The sequence below is a fragment of the Bubalus kerabau genome, chromosome 2 (genome assembly GCF_029407905.1).
Source record: "Bubalus kerabau isolate K-KA32 ecotype Philippines breed swamp buffalo chromosome 2, PCC_UOA_SB_1v2, whole genome shotgun sequence".
NCBI lineage: Eukaryota > Metazoa > Chordata > Mammalia > Artiodactyla > Bovidae > Bubalus > Bubalus kerabau.
In genome coordinates this window covers 157462306-157488139 of record NC_073625.1, presented here as the reverse complement: position 1 = coordinate 157488139, position 25834 = coordinate 157462306, and the positions used below count along the sequence as shown (strand labels likewise).

The 25834-nt window shown below is 41.1% G+C and overlaps 1 protein-coding gene and 1 long non-coding RNA gene across 3 annotated transcripts in view; one reads left to right on the top strand and one right to left on the bottom strand.

Moving 5' to 3' along the window:
* LOC129643993 (uncharacterized) overlaps nucleotides 1-7143 on the bottom strand; it is a 76325-nt gene extending 69182 nt beyond the window's left edge. The window contains exons 1-2 of the long non-coding RNA XR_008710646.1: nucleotides 6643-7143; nucleotides 6248-6357 (exon numbers count right to left, since the gene is read on the bottom strand). This is a non-coding gene — a long non-coding RNA (uncharacterized LOC129643993). The remainder of the gene's footprint in view (nucleotides 1-6247; nucleotides 6358-6642) is intronic.
* The window catches only part of KCNAB1 (potassium voltage-gated channel subfamily A regulatory beta subunit 1), a 439216-nt gene that overhangs the window by 338846 nt on the left and 74536 nt on the right, over nucleotides 1-25834 (top strand). For both annotated transcript variants that reach the window (XM_055569252.1, XM_055569254.1), the window contains 5 exons: nucleotides 7936-7973; nucleotides 12933-13012; nucleotides 15215-15259; nucleotides 18964-19008; nucleotides 20820-20863. In XM_055569252.1, coding sequence (XP_055425227.1) covers nucleotides 7936-7973; nucleotides 12933-13012; nucleotides 15215-15259; nucleotides 18964-19008; nucleotides 20820-20863 — 252 coding nt within the window. The remainder of the gene's footprint in view (nucleotides 1-7935; nucleotides 7974-12932; nucleotides 13013-15214; nucleotides 15260-18963; nucleotides 19009-20819; nucleotides 20864-25834) is intronic.

Genomic DNA, 25834 nt, shown 5'->3' with positions numbered 1-25834 from the left:
AAAGGCTTTAGTGTAGTCAATGAAGCAGAAGTAGATGTTTTTCTGGAATTCTCTTGCTTTTTCTATGATCCAATGGATGATCTAAACCCAAATTGAGGGACATTCTATCAAATACTTGATCAATGTCAGGATTATGAAAGACAGACAAGGAAAGACACAACAGAGGACACTAAGAAGACATGAAAACTTAATGCAATGTTGTGTCCTGTATAGGATCCTGGAACAGAAAGGACAATTAAATTCAAAGGTCTGTAGTTTAGTTACTAGTACTGTACCAGTGTTAGTTTGCCAGTTATGATAATTGCACCCAAGTGATGTGAGATGTTAAAGGGCCAAGGAGGTAGCCTACCTGTAGGGATATGGCAGTTAAACTGTCAGGGGGTGGGTGTTGAGATTCTACATGGATGACCAGATAAGGTTCACAAAGAAAGTGGCTTTTGAAAAAAGACCCAAATGTTACTACTTCTGAATAAATATTTCTTCATATAAGCAAGGAGATCATTTAAATGATAAGCATGTTTCCTTATGCTTAGCAATTACCCAGTAAACCACCAACAAGTTAATTAAGTAACCAAAGATAGAGGGGGGTGTGTGTGTGTGCCTGCATGTGTGTATAAAGCCAGTTTTCATTGTCTTTTACATTTCACTGATCATTTTCTATGCTCTGGTAGGTATATGCCAAGGGCCTCAAATAGAGGTTTTCAAAGCATATATTCCTTTGTACACGAAGGAATTTCATCTGAAGACACAATAACAGTTCAAAGTTCTCTTTATACTCCCTCTGCTTTAAGAAAGTTAGAAACAACAAGTGTCAGTTAAGTAAAATGATCTAAATAGCATCTCACTAATTTGAAACATCACAGTGAAATAATCATATGCCATCCTAGGTCTCAAGAAGGCATGTTTTCATTAGAGGCATAAAAATGATCAAGGAAACTGCCACAGAAGTTTTTTGAGAATTGTATTAAGTAATAACGGAGAAGGCAATGGCACCCCACTCCAGTACCTCTTGCTTGGAAAATCCCATGGATGGGGGAGCCTGTTAGGCTGCAATCCATGGGGTTGCTAAGAGTCGGACATGACTGAGCGACTTCACTTTCACTTTTCACTTTCATTTATTGGAGAAGGAAATGGCAACCCACTCCAGTGTTCTTGACTGGAGAATCCCAGGGACGGGGGAGCCTGGTGGGCTGCCATCTATGGGGTCGCACAGAGTCAGAAACGACTGAAGTGACTTAGCATTAAGTAATAAACCACCTTAGATCTTGTGAAGAGGGGTAGTAGAAATAAAATCACACAAGTAGAGTTTTCCTGTCTGAAAAACTGCCACTCAGTCCTTCTCCATCTTGGGGGAATACATCCTATTTGTAAGTGTCAGCTCTTCCTCGTGGTTGGTGGTGGACCCTGACTATACTGTGCCCCTCCAATCCACAGGAAGCCTTGCAGCCAGGAACAAGGACTTTCCCTTGCCCTTCTCCAGGAGAGGGCACAGCTGTGTAGGTTCAGGGGTGAGGAGAAACACATCAGTCACACAGGGGTTAGAACTGAAGACTGACACACCAAGGAAACCAGAATTGAAAGAGACACGTGTACCCCAATGTTCATCGCAGCACTGTTTATAATAGCCAGGACATGGAAGCAACCTAGATGTCCATCAGCAGATGAATGGATAAGAAAGCTGTGGTACATATACACAATGGAGTATTACTCAGTCATTAAAAAGAATACATTTGAATCAGTTCTAATGAGGTGGATGAAACTGGAGCCTATTATACAGAGTGAAGTAAGTCAGAAAGAAAAACACCAATACAGTATACTAATGCATGTATATGGAATTTAGAAAGATGGTAATGATAACCCTGTATGCAAGATAGCAAAAGAGACACAGATGTATAGAACAGTCTTTTGGACTCTGTGGGAGAGGGAGAGGGTGTGATGATTTGGGAGAATGGCATTGAAACATGTATAATATCATATATGAAACGAATCGCCAGTCCAGGTTTGATGCATGACACAGGATGCTTGGGGCTGGTGCACTGGGATGACCCAGAAGGATAGTACGGGAGGGAGGTGGGAGGGGGGTTCAGGATGGGGAACAACATGAACCCATGGCAGATTCATGTTGATGTATGGCAAAACCAATACAATATTGTAAAGTAAAGTAAAAAAAAAAAAATTTATCTTAAAAAAAAAAAAAGAACTGAAGACTGTTGATGAGCATTTTTCATGTTTCTATAAATCAAAATATACATGTTTATTTGGTGGGAAACTATCCCAGTACTTTGTACATTGATGATAGCCAAAAAGCCAATTCAATTCAATTTAACCAGATAATTATCAACCATTTTCCAAGGACTGTTTTATTCCAGGACTGTAGAGATAAGAAGATAAATGAAATAAAGCCCTATACCTCAAATAGCTTACTCTCTAGTAAGAGATTTAAAGTTTGTAAACAAATAACTATAAAAGAAATAAATAGCAAATGTCTAAAAGGTCAGGGAGGTAGCCTACCTAAATCAAATAAGCTGAATGGAGGAACGACAGAATCCCCAAAATGGAACCAGATTCTTCATTTTTACTACATTATGGTGTGGCTATGTGTGTGTGTGTGTGTGTGTGTGTGTATAATATCTATATTTTATTTTATATTTAAAAATTTAAACTAAAACTGAAAAAGAAAAAACATTTATTATTATTGTTATCTTATAATTCATTACTGCTCTGTCTTGGAATCAGATGCCTTTTCTTCTGTACTAAAATGTCAGCCAGGTCTATTTACTGTAATGTATGGTACAAAGCCTTAAATATGTAAACTAAGGTTGGTAATTTTTTTCAGATTAATTTTGGAATAAAACTGCTATGGCACCCCACTCCAGTACTCTTGCCTGGAAAATCCCATGGATGGAGGAGCCTGGAAGGCTGCAGTCCAAGGGGGTCCCTGAGGGTTGGACATGACTGAGCGACTTCACTTTCACTTTTCACATTCATGCATTGGAGAAGGAAATGGCAACCCACTCCAGTGTTCTTGCCTGGAGAATCCCAGGGACGGGGGAGCCTGGTGGGCTGCTGTCTATGGGATCACACAGGGTCAGACACGACTGAAGTGACTTAGCAGCAGCAAACATAAGCTTTTCCTAACATGGCTAGGTTCTTATAAGGAGGGTTATATCCTCCAAGATGGAAATACTATTCTAGCTTTCAATGTTGCCATAGTATTCAACGCCATTTTGTAGTACAGTTTGGTAACTTCATAGCCCTTCATTTATACTATCAAAAATTAAGAAAGGTATGGCAGAAAGTGAAGAGGAACTCAAAAGCCTCTTGATGAAAGTGAAAGTGGAGAGTGAAAAAGTTGACTTAAAGTTCAACATTCAGAAAACGAAGATCATGGCATCTGGTCCCATCACTTCATGGGAAATAGATGGGGAAACAGTGGAAACAGTGTCAGACTTTATTTTTGGGGGCTCCAAAATCACTGCAGATTGTGATTGCAGCCATGAAATTAAAAGACACTTACTCCTTGGAAGGAAAGTTATGACCAACCTAGATAGCATATTAAAAAGAAGAGATATTACTTTGCCACCAAAGGTCCATCTAGTCAAGGCTATGGTTTTTCCAGTGGTCATGTATGGATGTGAGAGTTGGACTGTGAAGAAAACTGAGCGCCAAAGAATTGATGCTTTTGAACTGTGGTGCTGGAGAAGACTCTTGAGAGTCTCTTGGACAGCAAGGAGATCCAACCAATCTATCCTAAAGGAGACCAGTCCTGGGTGCTCATTGGAAGGACTGATGCTGAGGCTGAAACTCCAATATTTTGGCCACCTGATGACAAGAGTTGACTCATTGGAAAAGACCCTTATGCTGGGAGGGATTGGGGGCAGGAGGAGAAGGGGACGACAGAGGATGAGATGGCTGGATGGCATCACTGACTCAATGCACAAGAGTTTGGGTGAACTCCGGGAGTTGGTGATGGACAGGGAGGCCTGGCATGCTGCAATTCATGGGGTCGCAAAGAGTCAGACATGACTGAGTGACTGAACTGAACTGATTGAAGCTGAATAAGCTGAAGAATTGATGCTTTCGAATTCTGGTCCTGGAGAAGACTCTTGAGAGTCCGTTGGAATGCAGGGAGGTCAAATCTGTTGATAATAAAGGAAATCAACCTTGAATTGGAAGGACTCATGCTAAAGCTGAAGCTCTAATACTTTGGCCACCTGATGCAAAGAGCCGACTCATTGGAAAAGACCCTGATGCTGGGAAAGATTGAAGGCAAAGGAGAAGGGGGCGACCGAGGATGAGATGGTTGGATGGCATTGCGGACTCAATGCACATGAATCTGAGCAAACTCCAGGAGGTAGTGAAGGACCAGGAAGCCTGGCATGCTGCAGTCCTACGGGGTCACAAAAAGTTGGACACAACACAGCAACTGAGCAACAACAAGCTAAATAATGCTGGTTTGTTTTCTTAAAGCATGAAATCCAGTATTCAAAGGTCCCATTTTGGAAATTAAATTTCAGGTCACCATTTTCATACCTGGGAACTGACTGCAATGTTGAAAGAGTAAACCAAATTATTCTTTAACAAATGAATTTTCCAAAGACTATGTTGTCAGGACTGAGAAAAGCAAATGAGGTATTCGTGTAAATTATTCTGAATGTCCCAATAGAAAACTATCCACAAGGTGTCGAAGACATGTAATGTCAGCAAGAAGCTTGGAACTTTGAGCCAATCTTTGCTGCTAAATGGATATGGGACTACTTCCTTTGATGATATGAACAGTTAAAAAATAAATGCTCTCCAAGATCATAGCACAAGCCAGCAAATTCATTAAGCAAACACTGACCTGATTTTTCTCCAAGATATAGAAGAATAGCTGATTCATGATATTAATTACCAAATCCATGGCTTATTTCCTTTTAGCTTTTTAGCCCAAAGCCATTCATGATAAATGAGGAAATTAATGGACTTATGCTTAGTGCCCCTTCGAAATACTGCCACCTCAGATCTGTTGCTTGACGAGTCCAAGCTTAGCCCTGCCCTCTGTGAGAACCCGATCTGTAGTAACACAATTTGGAACACTGCCTTCTATATCCAATGGTCTGAGACCCTTCTCATCACCAAATAATTCTGATGTTTTGCCCTGCAGAGCCTCCTTGTTCAAAAATTCTTTAACCCTTCCAAAATTCTCAGAGCATCACAAAATAAATATAGCTAATAGTGTGCTATTATTTATACATATGAGCTCATTTACTGCAATAGAAAATGCCACCAATAATTTAACTTATCCTGAAAGTTCTCAGCCAGATTTTCAACATGCTGAGCAGAAATGTTTCTGATTATAGGAACATTTGCAAGTGCTTGTTTATGCTCTGGACACATAATTTCTGCTACATTCAAAAGAAACTCTTTTGTAAAAGTGTTGTCTGTAAAAAGGTTTCGTTGCTCAGGCAATTTTTCCACTTAATAGAGAACTGCACTTCACAGCAGATCTTTTATTTTATTCTCATTCAAAACAAACACTGCCATTTCTTCAGTCCATCAAGTTTCCAACTTCCCATCTTTTCTGTATAATACCAGTCATGGCTTATTTTATTATGGTGCCTTAAGTTGTAATTTTTCTGTTGTAAACATTTTTTGTTTACAACAAAGAATTTTCTTGGAAATTCTTCACATCTACCAAAAAAGTGACCCTTATTTTTTCTTGAAATACTGAACTCTGCTTTTTAGGAGATGCACAAGTCTCTTTTTCTCTAAATTTTACAATTAAAAAATAGCAGTAAACACGTGGGAGTAAATAACAACTGCCATTTGATCTCAGTGTTGAAAATACAAAGAAAGATGTATGACCTTCAAATAAACAGGGAGGACATCGCCCCTCAGATTCAGGGCATGTTGGCTATGTGGGGACACTGACCCTCTGTCATTAAGAGAAGCTAGAAATCAGACATTTAAGAGAAAAATCTCCCAAGATTAAGCAGATTAATCTCCTAAATTATCAAAATGTTGGTAACTTTTATTAAAATTCCAAGTGGGACATTGTTCTTGCCAGGCACAACAAGTCTGCAAACCGAGTGCAATCTGTAAACCTCCCATTACAACCTCTGGGGATGGAGAGAGTACCAGTAAAATAATATATATCCTCCCTTTGTGTAGTCCCTGAGATTTAAGAAGAAAAAAGGTACAGTCACATCAACATGCTTCTATGGGGGTATGAATCCAAAGACCACAATTAATTTTGGAAATTTACTGATGAGGTGGCAAAATGCAGTGAGAAAGATATCCTCCTCGAAGCCCAGCACGTGTGGGGAATCCTGAGTGTATCACGTCATTAGTTTGGTTGATGGCTAGAGTCGTCATCTGGAAATTGGGATAATAAAATTACCTTGTAAGTTTGTTAAAATTCATAGTGATGAACGTATACATGTTTCTCAGTGTACTACTGGCATTTGGAAGATGTTCCATAAATGGTAGCTATCCTGGTATTGCAAAACATAAGTTTCCAACCACATTTCTTTGTTGCCCCCACAAATATGAGCTGCGCCCAGTCACCTCCTGTCACCCCTCCCTCTCCACGTCGTGTTCCCTCACCTGGCGCAGAAGCCCATGCCACAGCTCCTCAGCCCACTCAAGTGTTTTACTCACCTGCCTTGCCTGCACTCTTACCTGTACCTGGAAGGCCTGTTCCTCCCTTCTTCGCTCATCTACTTCCTTTGAGACTTAACCTCTTCTCAGAAGTCTTTCTTGAGGGCCACCTCCCTCCAGTCAGAGTAGAGCAGTCCTTCCCCTCCTGCCTCGTATTTGCCTTCATCATATCATTTGTCAACTAATATTGTCAACTGTGAGGGCCTCCCAGGTGACTCAGTGGTAAAGAATCCTCCTGCCAATGCAGGAGATGTGAGTTTGATCCCTGAGTCAGGAAGATCCCCTGGAGAAGGAAAGGGTAACCCACTCCAGTATTCTTGCCTGGAAAACCCCATGGACAGAGGAGCCTAGTGGGCTGCAGTCCACAGGGTCACAAAGAGTCAGACAACGACTTAGCGACTAAATAACAGCAGTTGTCAATAGTGAGCTCTTGGAACAGAGGAGCTAGGGCAATCACCTCACTATGCTGAGCACGTGGGTCCAATGCCTTTGCCTGGCAGGTAGTTAGAGCTCAAAAAAAAAAAAAAAAAAGGATCAAGGGGAGAATTATGAATGAGTGAGGTGACTATAGACCTGAGAGGCCATAGCCCACTCAGTGCCTGATTCTCTCTTGCTTTACACATGCAGATCTTTGGCAACTGGTTATGCCTCTCCTGCTTGCCTTCCCGAACCTCACTCAGCAGCTACTGCCTCTATCCCACCCCAAAACCGAATGGCAATTTCCATTCTGGAGTGGCAGGTCATAAGAGAGGAAAAAGCTTAACTGTCCCCCCTTGCAGCTTGGAAGTGGGGACTGGAAGAACCTCTGAGAGGGTTCCTTTTGAAAGGGAATAGAGAACACAAAATAGGGTCCCTCACTGGAGACAAAGGAAGGGAAAATTTGACCAAAGGTCTTCCCTTCCCTTTCAGAACTGCTAACTTCTTAGCCAAGTGGAATGAAAATGAGTGTGCAGTGGATGCAGGCTTGGGGCACTGCCTTCTTACACAGCAGCATATACGGTCCTAAGTCAGAAGAAAAAGCTAATACTTTTTAGACATAATACTAATAATAGTATCAGTAGACAGGGCTAATACTAGCATATACTGGGCCTTTAAATGAAGAAAAGACAAGCAAAGGGATGCAGATCCCTGCTGGGGAACTTAGTGATAGAAGGAGGATGGGCAGAACTTCCTGTCCAGGTACCTTCATGAGCAACCTACTGAAGTAGCCCTGATGTAAGAAAAGTGTTTTCCTTAGTGCACAACATTAGAAAACTGATTATGAATAACATGCAAATATTTATTCTTTTCCAGGAACATGGGTGACATTTGGAGGTCAAATTTCAGATGAGGTGAGTTACTTTTGTCTCCAATTATGCTGATCATAGAAAATGCAGAGCAAACTGTATTTTACAATACAGTTTCTGGGATTCTAGTATTTTAAAAGGATAATATTTTAATCACCGGAAATGGCTAAGATTGACTCAGAGATTATTTTCCACTTTATCTTGCTTCCTGTATTTTTCACATTTAGACTATTAATAGCTCTTGAAGCTGTCAATCTACTAAATGAGCAGGCTCAATAATTAGAGGACAATCAATTTTGGAATTAGTATTTAGTAACTTTACAAAGAGATGTTATTGCTGGCATGTGTATACGTATGTGTTTTAGCTTCACCTAGACCAACTGGTCCCAGTTTGCACTGTTCCCATTTTAGTATTTCTCAGTCTTAGGAAAACTGGGTCACCCAGACTTGGGCAAGTTAATTCAACCTCTGTTCCTCATTTTTTCATATGCAAAACGGGAAGTTCTGTTGAAAATATTAACCATGCTATGCATGTCAGACATTTATATAGCCCTCTGACTAGTAAGTTACAGATAAATGGGACCTCTAACAATCGTATTTACTACAGAACTCCTTTACACCTTCATTTACACATTCAGAACGGTGCTTATCAAAATGATAATTCTGACCATTGCCTTTAACGATTACTTTCCCGGCATAAAAGAGCTATGGAGGCATTGAGTACCAACAGCTTCCCTGAAGAAACCCCTCAGGTCCCTTCAAGCCTTCCTTCACTTCCTTGATACCACTGAGGAGTCAGGGATAGTGCACCTAAGTGGATATACTCACTGGGCTTCAACTCACTCTGCATTAACTGGATTTGTTAACATTTACTTTCACCAACAGTTGCCACATCAGTAAAATGCAGATGATGGCCCCTAAGATTAATGAAGGGCTCAGCCTGGTGCCTGACACAAGACAAGCTCTTTTAAAGGTAGTTCTTACTACCATTCCTAAGGAGACACTTAGGGTGATAAAGGGTCTTTTCCACAGCTCACAAAGTCACCCTGTTATTTAATAGATCCATAGGGAGGGGTCTTATCTTCTTATTTTTATCTATCTGAATGCATGTTCCCAGTATTGGGCATAGGTAGCATGGCACCCCACTCCAGTGCTCTTGCCTGGAAAATCCCATGGACGGAGAAGCCTGGTAGGCTGCAGTCCATTGGGTCGCTAAGAGTCGGACACAACTGAGCAACTTCACTTTCACTTTCATGCATTGGAGAAGGAAATAGCAACCCACTCCAGTGTTCTTGCCTGGAGAATCCCAGAGACTGGGTGGGGGGGCCTGGTGGGCTGCCATCTATGGGGTCGCACAGAATCGGACACGACTGAAGCGACTTAGCAGCAGCAGGTCATCACAAAGGGCTTGTTACAGTGGAGAGTACTTGGGAAGCAGACCTGAGGTGGAAATTAGCCTGCAGAACAGTTATTAGGAAGCTGGGCTGTGATGCAGTCTCAGCAGTGAACTCAGCTGACCCCATGGAGATCTCTGAAGCTCAGATGGCCCTGCAGAGTTGTCCCAAGTTGGGGCAAGAGGAGTATTTATATCCCTTGTGTGACCAGTCATTGGACGGAGGCTGCCCTGGGAGGCAGGTCTGTCCCTGGGCTAGGTGACTCACTTTAGCCAAGCGCTTTCTGATGACAGCGTTCCTAAGAGCTGGGGAAATAATTCCTTGAGTTCTAAAGGAGGACCAGGGTGGTCATCACCAGGTCCACGCCAGGGCCCTTTCAGGAAAGGAGAATTGAGGCAGCACAGAGACAAGTGCACAGATATCAAAACAATGGATGCAGACTTCAATCAGATGCAAAATAAGTGATAAGGAAGGAGAGAGGTCTAAAGTTAATAATCCACTGTATCTAGCATGTGCATAACCTCTTACTGGCTGGTATGGTACTTGGAACGGAAAAAAACAAATACACCTTCCCTTTCAGAGCAGAGGAGTCAACTGTAAGCATATTATTCTCCTCTTCATCTTTGCTCTGCCCTTAACAGTGTCTTCTCTCTGCTGCAATGAGCCCAGCTTGCCCAGGTCAGAGTATGCAGGGCCAGCCTCTGAAACAAATCATTTTAAAATTATGATTCTAAAAACTCTACAATAAAGCTGTTGTGAATGACTGGAGAGACTTTCACCTCAATGCAGACCAGACAAATAGCTATTGTCCTTCTGGAAAGCAGCTGTGGCTCTTCCCCAGGGCGCAACAGAGAGATTGCCAGCAAGGAAGATAGGAGACACAGCCAGACCACAGTCACACCCATGGCTGAACTGGTCAAGTTAAACTATTTCCATGTGGCAGTGGAGGCACAAAGCCGATACTAACCCTAATATGCTGAGTGACATAATTATCAGTGCCACCTTGGGAGGTGGTGATGTCCCCATTACTGTGTGAGTTCAGCCATTTATTGAATAGCCACTTGGCAGGAATGCTTTTAGCCTTCTTTCAGTTGCAGGTAACAGTAAATCCAATTCAAACTGGCTAAACAAATAAGGGAAAAAACTATTTTTACTTTCAAATTAGAAATGCAGAGTTAGAGCAAGCTTCCAGGTTGACTCAATCAGAGCCTCCATTGGATTTCCTAGTGATTCTCCTGACCCTGTGTTCCTTTGTATGTCCATTTTGTCCATACAAAATAGTAAGGTAGCAGCAGGCATTCTAGATCTCAGTTAGAAAAGTAACTCCAGGGAAAGTGTTGCTTATAGAAACACTGCAAGAAGAACAAGGAAAAATGTCCCCATACGTCCTCAATCAATCTCCTCTCACATTTTATTGGCCCAAATGTGTCACATGACCTTCCCTGAACCACGTTAGGCCCACCAGGCCCTTCTTGGAGGGAGGTAAGGTCAGCTTCCTCTGAGAGCTGCAGCTTCCCTAGGGGGCAGGACAGAAGCATCCGCATTTTGCAGATGATGAAACTGAAACATAGAGAGGTCAAATGATTTGCCAACATGTATTTATCTAATAGGGGCTTCCCTGATGGCTCAATGATAAAGAATCCTCCTGCAATGCAGGAGATGAAGGAGATGCAGGTTTGATCCCTGGGTTAGGAAGATTCCCTGGAGGAGAGCATAGCAACCCACTCCAGTATTCTTGCCTGGGAAATCCCATGGACGGCTTGGCGGGCTACAGTCCTTGGGGTCACAAAGAGTTGGCCATGACTGAAGCTACTGAGCATGCATGCATTTATCTAGTAAGTGGTACCGTCGACCTCAGACACTGGTCCTCTGACTTAGTCCTGTGATTTCCTTTAGTCCATGTTCAGATCTTCAGATCTCATGATTGGGAAATGTCTTATCATTTAGTTCAGCTCTCCATCCAGGATCCTACATATTAAAATTTCTCACTAGATGAGATTTATTATGCACATTTCCTAATAGTAATCCATTAGTATGACATATGACATAACACAGGGATGATATACAATACACCCGTAATAATCTCTAAAGTATAGGGCATGAGACTTCCCTGGCGGTCCAGTGGTTAAGATTCCATGCTTCAACTGCAGGGGCTTGGGTTTGATCCCTAGTTGGGGAACTAGCATCCTGCATCCTGTACTATCCAGCTGGGAAAAAAAGAAATGTGTGTGTGTGTGTGTGTGTGTATATATATATATATATATACACACACAATATTATGTATTTTGTGTATATATATATATGGCAATTATGGTATGAAAAGCTATACTGTCTTAAATTTTAATTTATACTTAGGAGAAATGTCATAATGGTGCCAAATTAGAAGCAGTAATAATAGGCTTCCCAGGTGGCTCAGTGGTAAAGAATCTGCCTGCCAGAGCAGGAGATGCAAGAGACACAGGTTCAATTCTGGGTCTCCAGGTAGATCCCCTGGAGGAAAAAATGGCAACCCACTCCAGTATTCTTGCCTGGGAAATTCCATGGACAGAGGAGCCTGGTGGGCTACAGTCCATGGGGTCACAAAGATTTGGACAAGACTAAGTACACACACGATATCATTTTAGCTGCAATTCTAAAGGATTTGCATTGTGCTAGCCTGACAGTTTTCTTGGTATATCACTTTAAAAAAAAAAATAGGAAAAGAGAGTATCTTGGAAATACTGATGAAGTACCCTTAGCCCACAATGAAAAACATAATGTAAAAATCAATTTCAACTATTTGTGAGGTGTGTAATTTTTCAGTTGACTAATAAGTCTATCAACAAAATGAAAAAATGTCCTTTCTCCAGCACCGTTTATTGCTGTCCCTCCAGAACCATCCCTCAAGGTGTAGTTAATAGCTGCTCCCCATGCTCTTTTGTCACACTTGCCACTCATGTTGAGCAGCACAAAGGAAGGAGTGAGGAGCTTGGCAGTCTCAGGCTGACCTGTGAGGAGCTGGTGCGCTCACTCTTTCCTCTCCATGTAGTGTCAGTGTGGCTGGTGGTCACTCTGTGACCGTGCCTGGGGCTGTGCTGAGCTGACAGGAACTTTCCAGCAGTCCCAGCTCTGTCTAACTTTTGGTTCATCAGCACAGTCTGCTAAGCCTCCAGGGGAAAAAAAGGCACAAGCTTTTAGGTCAAGAGTTACCCAACTGCCAGAACCTATCAGCTTGGGAAAAAGAGAAAGACGAGAAATGAAGTCACCAGGGATACAAACGACCGTCTTGGTCAGAGAGCTTCCAGTGCCACAGAGAATGTCGTCAAACCAGGTGTTCCAAGCAGAGTGAGAAACCCAAGTCCCTCCACCTCACTGTGCTCCTGGTGGCTGGGTATTCTCAGCACTGAAGGAAATCCCTGAGTGCCCAGTATAGGTCTGAGGGAAGGGGTAATCGTACCATCTTCAGGCTGGTTGAATCTTCTTTTTTTCTTTCTTTCTTTAATACAACTGAGAAAAATAAGACTGGTCGGTGAGACTTCCATGTTCTTAAAGACCACCAGAGGATTCCAAGTTGCTTCCCAGGCTTGTAAAGCATTTGGCTTTTCCGACTGACCTTCACATCCTCTTGCAGGTTGCTGAACGGCTGATGACAATCGCATATGAGAGCGGAGTGAATCTCTTTGATACAGCCGAGGTCTATGCCGCTGGAAAGTAAGTCAGTACCTGATGCGTCTCTCATGTCTCAGTTCTGGGCCCAAGAGACTCCCCCAGACCATTGCTGACACATTGGTGAGAAGGGTCTGTCTTTCCCACGGATGCTGATGCCATTGCTTTTCTTCCTTCCTTTAGCTACCTCCACCAGAACTGGGGCTATTGACCATGTCTGGACCCCTCTGCCCACCCAGACCTTCCCACCCCTGGTCCCTGTATGAAGAAAGGACTGGAAGCGATTGCCACAGTCTGTCAATACTTGAGGGGTGGAAGTGGTTATGACCAGAGTGATGTCAGTGGAGATGCATAAATATTAGCTGAATGTAATTAATATAAGTGAGCAGATTCCAGCGTGGTTTCTCCAAAGCTAGTCTTTCATTTTATAACCACCCCACGTAGTTCCTCAACCTTGAGGAGAACAGGCACATTCTCTCTGCAGGGAAGTAGAGATTAAAGGAGGGATTCCCAAAGATGCCAAGAAACCGAATATCTTTTATAAGAGGGCATTTCAGGCTCTATGCTGAGGACAGACAGGGCTGCAAAGAGGCCTCACTTCTTTTTCTGGAGAAGTCACAGCTGGCTACAACCTTCTTCTGGACCCTAGAGCAGGTTTGGAGCTCTAGGACAGGGCTCAGTGATAAGTCAAAGCACATGGGTACTATGTCTTCAGTGTCCACCCCTCTGGTCCCACACAATAAGCACATTCAACAGAAGTGGCCGCCTTGGCCTCCTTGGCCATCCTGAACACGGATGCAGAAAAGAAACTAAACATCTAAACTGCTACTGGAGCAGCTCTGCAATTCTCTAACAGGGCTGAGGAACATAATCACCTGCAGGCTTAATTCCTCCCCTTCTGGGTAAGAATAACAAACTGCTGAATCGAGTTCATCACTGCCTGATAAAAGTGCATTTTCCTAGCCTGGGTTTCCTCCTTTTCAAGGGCAGGGCTATGTTCAAGGACTATCAGGCAGGTTCAGAGCCCACATCCTTGATGTTTTCTGTTGTGTCCAAGGAGAGAAAATACAACTGATGAGGATTTGTTTCTTTCCACATCCTACTTTATGTCAGCGTTTTCTTCTTCTGTTGAATCCTGCTTATTGCCAAAGCTGAAAAAGAGGGAGTGATTAACAAGTCTGTTAGAGTTCTGTTTGTATTCCTGTTGTGAAGGATAATCGGTCCTGATTAATTATTGATTGTTTGTCAGTGTGTAATGAGATAGGTTCCCACTGTGAGATGCAAGGTTGCAGGAGAGACAGGGGGAAAGAGCCCTGAGCTAACAGTCAGTGTGTGTCTCCTTGGTTCATGCTCCCCGGCTAACTCGCCTCGGGGTTTATTGCCAGGCTCTACACTCCAACAAAGACGGGACTTTTCAGCTAAGACAAATCACAATTAGAGATGACTTGCTCTATAGAATGCTAATGGACAATGCACTGATTACATTGAGGTCTCCATTCACAAAGCCTCTGAGAGCCCACCTGCTTCTCACAGTGCTGGTCTGACTGGGAGGAACCTAGAAGAAAGTTTTAGTATCCTTAAGCTTGGGTCCCAGCTGGGGTAGGTGGAGGGGGAGAGGATGGAGAGTCTTGATTATAACACTCCACGACCAGCGTCAGTGGCAGGAAGGACACGCCCCTATGACTTCGTATATCCTGCTCTTCTGACAACGCTTGTCACTGGAACCCAGGACATTCTCTCTGTAGGCCACTGTACCTGCAGCCCTGGCTTTGGGACATCTAAAGCCACACATGGGTTCTTTAACCCTGCAGGATCGCCTGGGAGTCAGTATTTTCTGTCTGAAAAGCATGAGGTCTCGCTGTCTTCTCTGGTCACAATCGGAGATAGGGCCATTAGAAAGAAACCCTTGACTCCCTTTGAATACCACCAAGCTAGACAGTTATATATAGTATCAGTGGTTCAAAAACGCCAAACTGCCAAATGACTCCACTGCTTCCTAGTATCAGGACCACAGGCAGTCTCCTGCCAGAGTGTCAGGATTTGGCAGGTGCTTCTGGAATGCTCCAGGAGCAGGATTCTGCAGGCACAAGCAGAAACAGCAGAAACTGTGCTACCAGCCGAGAGTGGCTTCTATTTTGGGGACATGTAGGCACTGACAGTTCAAACAAGGAAGGGATCTGGTGGTTTGGATTGACTCTTGCGTTTCCAGGATACTGTATCCTGAGACATTATCTGTTTCCCCTCCAGGGCTGAAGTGATTCTGGGGAGCATCATCAAGAAGAAAGGCTGGAGGTAAAGTGTTCACCATAGTCATTTAATAGCCTTTTAAAAAGACTGTTACTATTTTGTACCAGAGAAGAGAAAATAAAGTTGCATTACAAGTGACCAGAAAGACTGTCAGAAAATCCAATTCTTAGTAAAGAAATAATTTACAGTGCTTTGAAAGTAATTATTAGCGAGCTCACTACTTGCACTTCAAAAATTAACTTGTCGTCGATCACAATGAATTACCATGGGTTGAGCAGAGGATGTTCATGAGATAATTGTGCATAAAATAAAGTGGCATTTCATGGTTTTTGACTGCCCTGTGTGGTGATCTGGTGAAGGAAGGGAGCCACAGAATGCTAATTATATCCATACATGTATTTATGTGCATTGTTCATTTTATTAACAACTCTGGATGCAAAGAAATGATGACCCAAGAAACCCTTGGGATAAATATCCCAAAGCTTTCTTGTTTGAGCACAATTAGCCAGCATCTCTCCTGTGTGCCGGGAGCCATATTACCTGGACATTCAAGAAAGTGCTTCCTCTGCTGTGCTTGAGGGGTTACAGTGCATCCTATCACTTTGTAGAGGCAGAGCTAGTAGTAATGAGGGATGCTATACTGTTGGGGGGAGCAGCAAACCCCCTCTGTTTCACTGCACATGTCAGCCCCAGTAGCCACTTCTTTCCCAGCATGAGTACAGACTCAGGCAAAGACCAACAAAGACCACTGGTTGAGTTGGAATTCACTTTTGCTCTTGTATAAGATCTGCCGATGGCCAAATAAATGACAGATAACAGTTCTATAATACAAGTGGAAATGGAAACTCGGAAGTTCCTGGAAATATGAACAAATGAACTTTGGTGACCTACTTGCTCCCTTTCCCTTCCTCTCTTTACCCACTCCAGGGACTGTAAGAGTGTGAAGAGAAAATTATATTCAACCTTAAATACGGAAAAAGATTCACATCCCCACCCAGTCCTCCACCTTGCCTGAGTTACCATTTCACTCAGAATGTCGACCCATCCATCACTGCCCAAATAGGACTGTATCCCTTTGTGAATTATAGCTGCAACTGTTTAATGCTGCCTCTGTCATTATATGATATTCTCCCTTTGTGTGTTTGTGTGTCTTATAAAAACATTCGTCATATTGGATAAAGGGCCCACTTTACTCCAGCATGACCTCATCTTAATTTAACTAATTACATTTGCAGTAGCCTTGTTTCCAAATAAGCTCACATTCTGAGGTACCGGGGGACAGGGCTTTAGCATATCTTTTGTGGAGAACAAAATTCAACCTATAACAAACACTTTGGAGATGAGTCCAATAATGTCCAGTGAAATCAACAGCAAGGTGCAGGCTGCCAGAGTACTCCTGAGGATGAAGGGGAAGCTTTGGTGCAGTAACTCTCTTCCCCTCTGCATCCACAGAACACTTGGTCATCACTCATCATACTTTGCAAAATTTCTTACATACCTTTTGTAGAAAATAGATTAACATGCATCTTTCGCAAAATGCTTTTCAATCTTGCCAATAAACACTCAGGCTATCCCCAAGATATAGATATTGATATCAGGTCATAAAAATTCACAGCCACCCACCTGAGGCTGTTGAAAAGATAGACCATAACATCATAGCATGAAGGCTACAAAAGCAGGTTTCAACTAGCATCCTTCGCTTTTTGTCCCAAGACCACCACTTGCTAGCTGTTTTGTCCAGGGCAAGTTACTTCTCTTTGCTGCGCCTCAATTTACCCACCTGTAAAATGGATGGCATAACTGTTCACGGAGCATTGTGCTGATAAAGTGAGATAAGGTGAACAAAAGAATTTTGAAAGCTGTGCTTTATCAATGTGAAATCCTCATAATATCATTCTTCACCTACTCAGAACAGCTGCTCTAGATGCCCCCCTGAAGTCCATGGTAATTCATCAGGTTGTTGTCTACTCTTGTATTTGAACATAAATATTGGTATGCACACCCATGGAGGCCAAACATTTTACAGAAAGCCTAATTTGGGAAAAATAAGTCTATGGTGGTCTAAGGGTAGAATGCATGGCTTTGGCAGGGCCAACTGCTCTGAATAATCCAGAAGGCTGCACTCATTTTTTAATAAGATTCCATCCAGAGCTTTTTGTTGAAATTCTGAGAACACTTGCTGAAGGAGACCCAACTTCCCTGTGGCAGATTGCTATTATACTAGGTATTACGAGGTTGATGGATTAACTTGGAAAGTGCATCAGCCCTTTTGGGGTATGTAATTTCCAGATGTATATCTCTGTAGACCTTCTGTTAGTGATTCGAATTACTTTTCAGGGAATTGACTTCAGTAGGACGGGGTTACTGACATTTTCGACACATTTTTCTTGTTGCAGCCAAGTTATCTGAGTTGTCACCATCATTCCCCATTGCTTATCATTAATCATACTAGTCTTTTATGTGTCAGGGCTTCAGGCATTGACTCTACAGCTGACGGAATTAATAAACGCCTTATTTCAAATACTCTCGAAGTTTGGTCTTAACCTTTGAATCTCAAATGCCTTTTTTTCCCTCAGCCAGTTCAGTTGAATTATATACCTGGAGAAATTAAATTGTATTGAGCTCTACCTCCAAATTTTAATTTATATAACTATAGTTCTTAAGACTTATTTCATATTCCACAATCACAATAGTGCAATTTCATTTCCTGCCCTTGGGTGTGGTTTTGAGGAGGTAATGAATTTGCTGACAAGATTTCCACATCTCATTCCCTTAGGAATAAAGTGGTGGAAGTTTGAGTTAAGGATTTTAGGGTTGTTTTCCTAAAATAACATTTTCAATTAATAAGAAGTTGAATGGGAAGAAAATTTACTCATATTTATTGATTAAATGTATTCTATTTCCATGTAGTTGGTACTTTCCTGTGAAGGCAATTGGTTGTATGACTCTTTCCAATTGGTTGGAAAGAGTCATAATTCAGAGACACTAGGGTCCATGGTCTTTGGCAGGGGGTATATGGAAAGTTCATGATCAATCAACACTATGTCAGATGCTTGGTGAGTATTCAGATCAGATCAGGCGCTCAGTCATGTCCGACTCTTTGCGACCCCATGAATCGCAGCACGCCAGGCCTCCCTGTCCAACACCAACTCCTGGAGTTCACTGAGACTCACGTCCATCGAGTCAGTGATGCCATCCAGCCATCTCATCCTCTTTCATCCCCTTCTCCTGCCCCCAATCCCTCCCACCATCAGAGTCTTTTCCAATGAGTCAACTCTTCGCATGAGGTGGCCAAAGTACTGGAGTTTCAGTTTTAGCATCATTCCTTCCAAAGAAATCCCAGGGCTGCGTATTAGTGACTGTCTATTTGAGTTCTGAAAGCAGTCCATCCTTTAGGCTTTTTTTACTTACTCTCTCACTTTCCATCCTGACTCTCCATGCCTACCACTCACCTTTGCTTTGCCACCACCCAGTCACCTGTGTGTTGTCATAGTCTTTCCTCTCCCAGGTCTTCCAGATAAAGCTTCCTTCCCTTCAGACCTCTTTCTCTAGGATCTGACTTCAAGTCCCCAGTCATCAGCTTCCCTTTGCCCTTACATTTCAATGACATGAATGAACAAATTTATCCTTTCACCAGTTTTAAAATGTGAGGCAAACTAAATTATGTCTACTGCTATAATAATAATATGACTCAATGGTATAACCAGCAATTTTTTAAATATTTCTTTCTGTGTTTGTTCAACATATAGGAGGTCCAGCCTGGTCATAACAACCAAACTCTACTGGGGTGGAAAGTAAGTCAAATGTCTTTCCTTCTCTACTCAACAGGGAACAACTAGTAGTTCATGCTCTGATTATTTTAGGCAACCATTTTACATCTAACATACTAAAATTAATTGGTTTAGAAAGAAAGATTTTTTTTTGTCTTACTTGAAGGAAATTGCAATTAGCCTAGGATTCAATTTTTAGCAAGATACCCTCAAAGTAGTTTAGTGCAAAGCATGTGGTCACTTGTTACTAAGTGATTCATGGAGATTTTCAAATACCAACCTCATACTTAGAACCATTTCCAAAATAGAGTTCAAATTTCAGGCAAAGAAAATAAGCACATAGCATCACAGAAGAAAAGCTACTTAAATCTGCCAAAACTCAGACTTCTACAGAAAGCAGTGATAAAAATATCTTTCCTGGCCCCACGTGTAAGTCTCTGATCATTTCTGCAGAGGGCTCTGAAAATGCTGATCAAAAGGACTATCTCATCGAAGAATAACAGGAAGCTGCCTGTATCACTTTCTGTCAGGTTAAATGAAAGAGTGGTCCTCTCCCTGTTGTGGGATACAGAACAAATTTCACAAGTTGAATTGGCTTCTGATGGGCCTACCGGTGTTTGAACTGGTGCTTACATTATTCAGCAGGTCTTAGAAGACTGGCCTCTTTGACAAACGTGAGAAAATAGCAGGCTATTTCATATACTTTTCATGGAAATCCCAAAGATTTTCATGGGGTCTCAGCAAAAGAAGAAGACAAGTACAAACAAAGAAAACCTTATTTACTTCCCTATAATTCATAAGGAACAGTTAAAGATAAAATTGAGGGGGAATCTTCTAATGAAAACACACACTCATATTTTATTGTTGTTTTTGAGCTTGTGTATGATGAATATGAAGATAGAAACATGGATTTTAGATTTTTATTCCTATTGTAGTCTATTAAAAAATAAAACCAACGGTACCTATAAGAAATGTAGGTTTGCATTGTGCGTACTCTGATTCATGATGCCATTGCTTGGTGCTTTTGCAGTGGAACTGAAAACCTTGCCTATAATTTAGAAATAAACAGGAAATATGACAATCTGCAAGAACCAGTATGTAGTGGAGTACTACATGCAATATTATCTAATATACTTAAAAGATATACAATCACCAAAAGTGAATGATAGACCACTGTGTTTTAAAAAGGGGTTGCCAAAGGTATTGATGTTAAAGAAATAATTCATCAATACTTTAAAACTCAAGGATCACATTTCTTTCTAATTGTCTAGAGTTTGAACATGGTCTTGGCAGGAAAAAGTCTTAAAGGTTTTTTTCTTGTTAGGAAACTAATTTAAAGAAGACTCGGTACATCACATTTTAAAAGAAAATAGCTGTTCGTTTTCTTTTGAAAGGCAAAAGGCACTTTCAAATTTACTTCCCTTTTCAGAAAAGTCAGTACTATGAGTAACCTAAGAGTCTTATAGTAAGCTCACAAATTGATGTCATATTTTTTGTTTTTGTTTGGTTTAGGATTGGTTAAGAACACAGTGGGAAGGTTGAGCCATTTGTCAAGTATCAAATTATATATGGACAGGCATACATGGCTGACTTGTTATTTTTACATGGTATGACGACAGTGATGGTTAATTCATCTCTGGAGGTCTCCAAAGAAAAGCCTCTTGATGTACTGCCCACCAGTCTTCTCTCCCCAACCTGCCGTGGTACAGACTTGCCAAGAAAAGGGAATAGCATTAACAATTCAGTCAAGAATGATTCTTCTTTTGCACTTTTGAAAGAGCATTTTTTAAAAAAGCACACCCCACTCAAAGTCATTTGCTTCTTTTTCTTCTCAGAGCTGAAACAGAAAGAGGGTTGTCAAGAAAACATATTATTGAAGGTGAGTACTGCTGCTTCCATTTTATTTTCATTTGTGGGTTGCCAATTCAAGAAAGGTATCAACCAAATAAGTTCAAAACACATTGGAAGGGGAAAAAGTTTCTCTATGAGAAGAACAACAATCAACCATATGTTTCTTCCTGAGAGGTGAAGTAATAATGTACAGGGGAGAGTGAAAACGCAAAAGCAAATGACGGGATGTTCTGGCATTCTTCTTTACAACTATGCTAACATTAATAAAGCACTTCCATGAGGTTTCTTACGGTGCTTTATTGAGCTATAATTTATATACCATAAAAGTTTACCCATTTCAAACGTACAATTCATTGGCTCTGAGAATATTTACAGAGCATGCGGTCATCACCATGCTTCTGGTAGGTAGTTAGAATAGGAAACAGGAGTCCAGAATGGCGGTGGCTAAAAGACAAGGAAGGGAAAAGCCCGCGAAAATAGAACAAAGGAAGGTCGAGGACCAGAGTGAGGACCTCAGGCGGGACAAACAGCACTCCTGGCTAGCCCAATTTACACAGGGCAGGCCCAGAGGGGAGGAAGAAACATATAAAAAGAGGAGCCAAAGGGCCGGGGGTCTCTCTCTCTCCCGCGCTCGTGCACATTCTCTCTCTTTCTCTCTCTTCGCATCTTTTGGGTTGGCACGCCCCCACACCTCGAGGATGTATTTTCCTTTATTTTCTAAATAAAACTGAGGGAGCTATAACACTGTCCGAGAGCTGTGATGCACCAAGGACTTTACTGTCCGTTGCTTCAAATTTTTGTTGAGAGGAGACAAAACCGAGGAGATTACACTCCCCTGACACTTCCATTTTAAAACACCTTCATATCCCCCCAAAGAAACCTGATACCTACTTACAGTCACTTCTTATCCCCTCCTTACGCTCTCCCACAGGCCAGGCAGCCACCAAACTACTCTTGTCTCCATGAATTTATCAATTCTGGACATTTCATATAAATGAGGTCATATAATATATAATATTTTGTGACTGGCCTCTTTCACTTAGCATAAAGTTCATCAAGTTGTGGTATGTATCAGTATAAATGAAAAAAATGTTCAAAGGGGCTGCCATATGTTTCTAATATCTTTACACTAGTTCATGAACTATTTCATAAAAATTCAAGATTTTTATACCTTTATATTCATAATTAATCATTGAGACAAATGATTTTTCTCCTTTTTAAAACTAATCTCACTTATGAAATACTAAAATCACCCAAAAAAACATAAGATGTACTCTAATCCCACTACTTTAAAAATAAAAAATAAATAAATAAATTCCTCCCTTTGCTCACCTCATCCCATTCCATAGTTTGACAATCCAGTGCATATCCTCCCTTACTTTTCCCTGTAGTTATCCTGACTTCTCTGTCTACCTGTACACACTTACTTATAAGCACAAAAATATATGTATCGATCACTAACTGGTTTTAGTATATTTGTAGGCATCTGGGTTTTGAAATCAGATGAACATTGGTTCAAGTTCCAACTCTTGTCATTTATGAGCTGGGGTACTTTGTACAAGTTACAAAATCTCACTTAGGCTCATCTCCTGGACTATAAAATGGGCTATAAATATCCTGCTTCACAAGGTTACTATTTAGGGATTGAACTTAGATTATTCACATAGAGCACACACAGTGTCTGTCGTATAATATGCACTTAGGAAATGTTATTTTTGTCATCATCATCACCATCATTCTTAATAATGCACCTACTAGTGTTCCTTCTATGGATAAGGACACTAAGTAAGTAATATTCTGAAACTGCCACAATGAATGACCACTTTCTAGCTCTTGAGAAAGCTTCCAAATTCCTCACCCAAACAAAATCCCTTCTCAGGTCACATGTCCAGTTTGACATTATACAATCAAACCCAGCCTTCCTCCCCAAACTGTCACCATTCCTGCTCTAGTATTTGCCCCAATGATGTATGTCATCTACCACAAAGACTGTCAACAAGAAAAAATCCAAGTCTTCAGCTTGTGTATCAAGCTGAACAGATATGGTGGCAGTGTGCTGCCTAGAAAGTTCTTGTTTTTCTTTTCTTTCTGATCTAATTGATTCCAAAAGAGATTCAGAAAGTGGTTTACAATAGCAATTAACAAAGAAATAGAAAATCGATGAGAAAAAGAATAGAGAAGTTGTGCTACTGTCTTTTCACTCAATCTCCATTGCTTTAATAAGTACCAGTGTGTATGAATAATTTCAGAACTCTTTTTCTCTCCTTTTTAAGTCAGGTTTCTTCTCATACAATTTAATAGAAATGCCTTAAAATTTCTCCCCCTTTAAATACATTGGGAATTCTCTTAAAGAACTAATCTCTCAAGATGGATAAACCAGTTCAACTGAAATTCAAGCTGACCCAGATTCAAAATAATTAAAAAATTTCAAATTTTCAGATTGAAGAACAATTGGGATTAATTATTATAATGTTCAAATGAGGGAAGAGAAAGTTGATAAAGAAATTTATGAGAAGAAAATGAAAGGTTCTATTTGCTCAGGAGTATAGATGAGGACCAAGGTCCATCCTTCACAGAGAAGGGAGAGGAAGGTCATATAGTTCTTCACTTCTGGTCCGTTCATGCAGGGATGAAGGAGAACCATTAAGGAAGATTTCTGAGCTCACCCTAAGGTATAAGCTCACCCTATACGGAGAAATACAGTCCTCTTTTATCTAATTCTGAGATAGGTAAATCCTGTTGGTACTATTCTAACTAGAAGCTGGAGGGGTGATTTCATGATTAAGAGCATTGGTTATGTATCATCCATCAGGCTGGCTTTCTGGTCCCTGTTAGAATAGGGAAATCAACCCTGAATATCTATTGGAATAACTGATGCTGAAGCTGAAGCCCCAGTACTTTGGCCACTTGATGTGAAGAGCTGACTCATTGGAAAAGACCCTGATGCTGGGAAAGGTTAAGGGCAGGAGGAGAAGGGGGGTGACAGAGGATGAGATGGTTGGTTGGTATCACTGACTCAATGGCCATGAGTAAGCAAACTCCAAGAGATAGTGAAGGACAGGGAAGCCTGGTGTGCTGCAGTTCATGGGATCCCAAAGAGCTGGGCATGACTGAGTGACTGCACAATGACAAATGAGACTATGGAGACTGAGCTCAGAGAGTCCAATAGGGTTGATGATGAATAGACTTCACTTTCATGCATTGGAGAAAGAAATGGCAACCCACTCCAGTGTTCTTGCCTGGAGAATCCCAGGGACGGGGGAGCCTGGTGGGCTGCTGTCTATGGGGTCGCACAGAGTCGGACACAACTTAGCAGTAGCAGCATTATAATGTTCTTACTGTTGGTTTTATTTTGCAGTTTACAGTGTCAGCCAAAGACGAAAATACTCTTGAGTGCAGGAGAGTCAGCTCAAAGGATATTTCTAGGCAGACTGAAATTAGGGAATTGAGTGAATTTTACAAGAAAAAAAAGAAGAGACATGAGATTTCTAGACCCAAAATAAATTTTGAAGAGGTTTACAAATTGTTATCCTCGGGATTCACTGAGACCTGTCCTGTGATGGAGGTGACCTTATTCAAGATGGGAGTTTCATATGCACATTAAATTTGAGAAGTACTTTTGAAGAATGAGACAGAAGTCCAATTCTTGTAGAGCTCAGGCCACCTGTGTGCTGGATGACCTCGGCTACCTAAGTTATTTTTTAGAGTATAAAATTAGCTTAATTTGGGTATAATGCAGTTTTTTAAAAAAATCTATGAAAGACCTTTTCAACAAGCCCTAAGTCCTTGACTTAGATACAGTTAGAAACAACATTCTCCTTAGATTCACAAGGAAGGAGTGAATGTATTCTATACTTCTATATTCATTTGGAATATTCTATACTATATTCATTTGGAATCACAAGATCCACTCAGGCTCTGAAAGTCTATTTATTAATTTAGTTGTTCCACAAACATTCATTAAACTCAAATTTGTGCCAGTGTTAAAATTTAGCAGATCAAAGCTCTTTAGTGTCTAACATGAAAAAATGGAAATAATTTGGTAAGTCAAATTGTAATCATAAGTAAAGTGTTTATTTGCTTTTATAAGCAAAAGCTGTGTCTGTCTGTATTTGCCTTTAAGGTAAGCAAGAGTTTTGTTATGTGATTCAAAACACAAACCCATTGGCACTATTTTAGGAGTAGGAGGGGAAAAATATTTTAAAAAGCTCCGCTTAAGACTTTTTAATGAAGGGCAAATGTCAAACCCTACAATCTGAACTTTTTAAGAAAGAGACGATTGATAATTTTCAATTAAAGAATAAATTTCTTAACAAATGGATTCACTACAGGATTCCTTTCTGATGTGCCATGTTCATGGTAAATTGAAATCACCCACCCCAAATAATCATGTTTCATAATGGGAGGTGTAGCCACTTATTCTAGTACAGGACAGTCCTCTTTAAGAAGCATGTCTCAAATCATGACCGAAGGTCTGATGAGAAGAAGCTGGAAAATTAAATGGAGAAGCAGTGTACATTATTTAAGGCAACATCTTTTTTCAAGCCTGACAGGAAAACAAATATGCCAGAGGCGTAGAAGATGATGACGCAGCATATTTGAATAGAAGCCTTGCAGAATTTCCAAACCACTCACGGCCTTATTTCTACAAAGTTAAACTTGCCACAGTGAACACATGACCCACTTCTAACCCTGACAACCTGCTTAATGTCTGAAATGAGCATATTTCTATAGATGCCTGTGAAATAGGTTTAATTGAATTGTTTCACCTTATGAACAATGCAGTTCCTATTAAACTTCAGAACCTAAAAGGGAGATTAACTTCGATTTCTTTTTACTATAGTCACTTGAAAGCTATTTTCTTTACATAACATAATTTATCCTCCTGTGGACTTTTGAGGAATTTCCAGTTAACTTCTAGACATTTCCCTGAGAGCAGGAAGCGTTTTTCCTGCTCCTCCTATTTTCACTCCCACAGACACTGTGTTAGTGCCAAGAG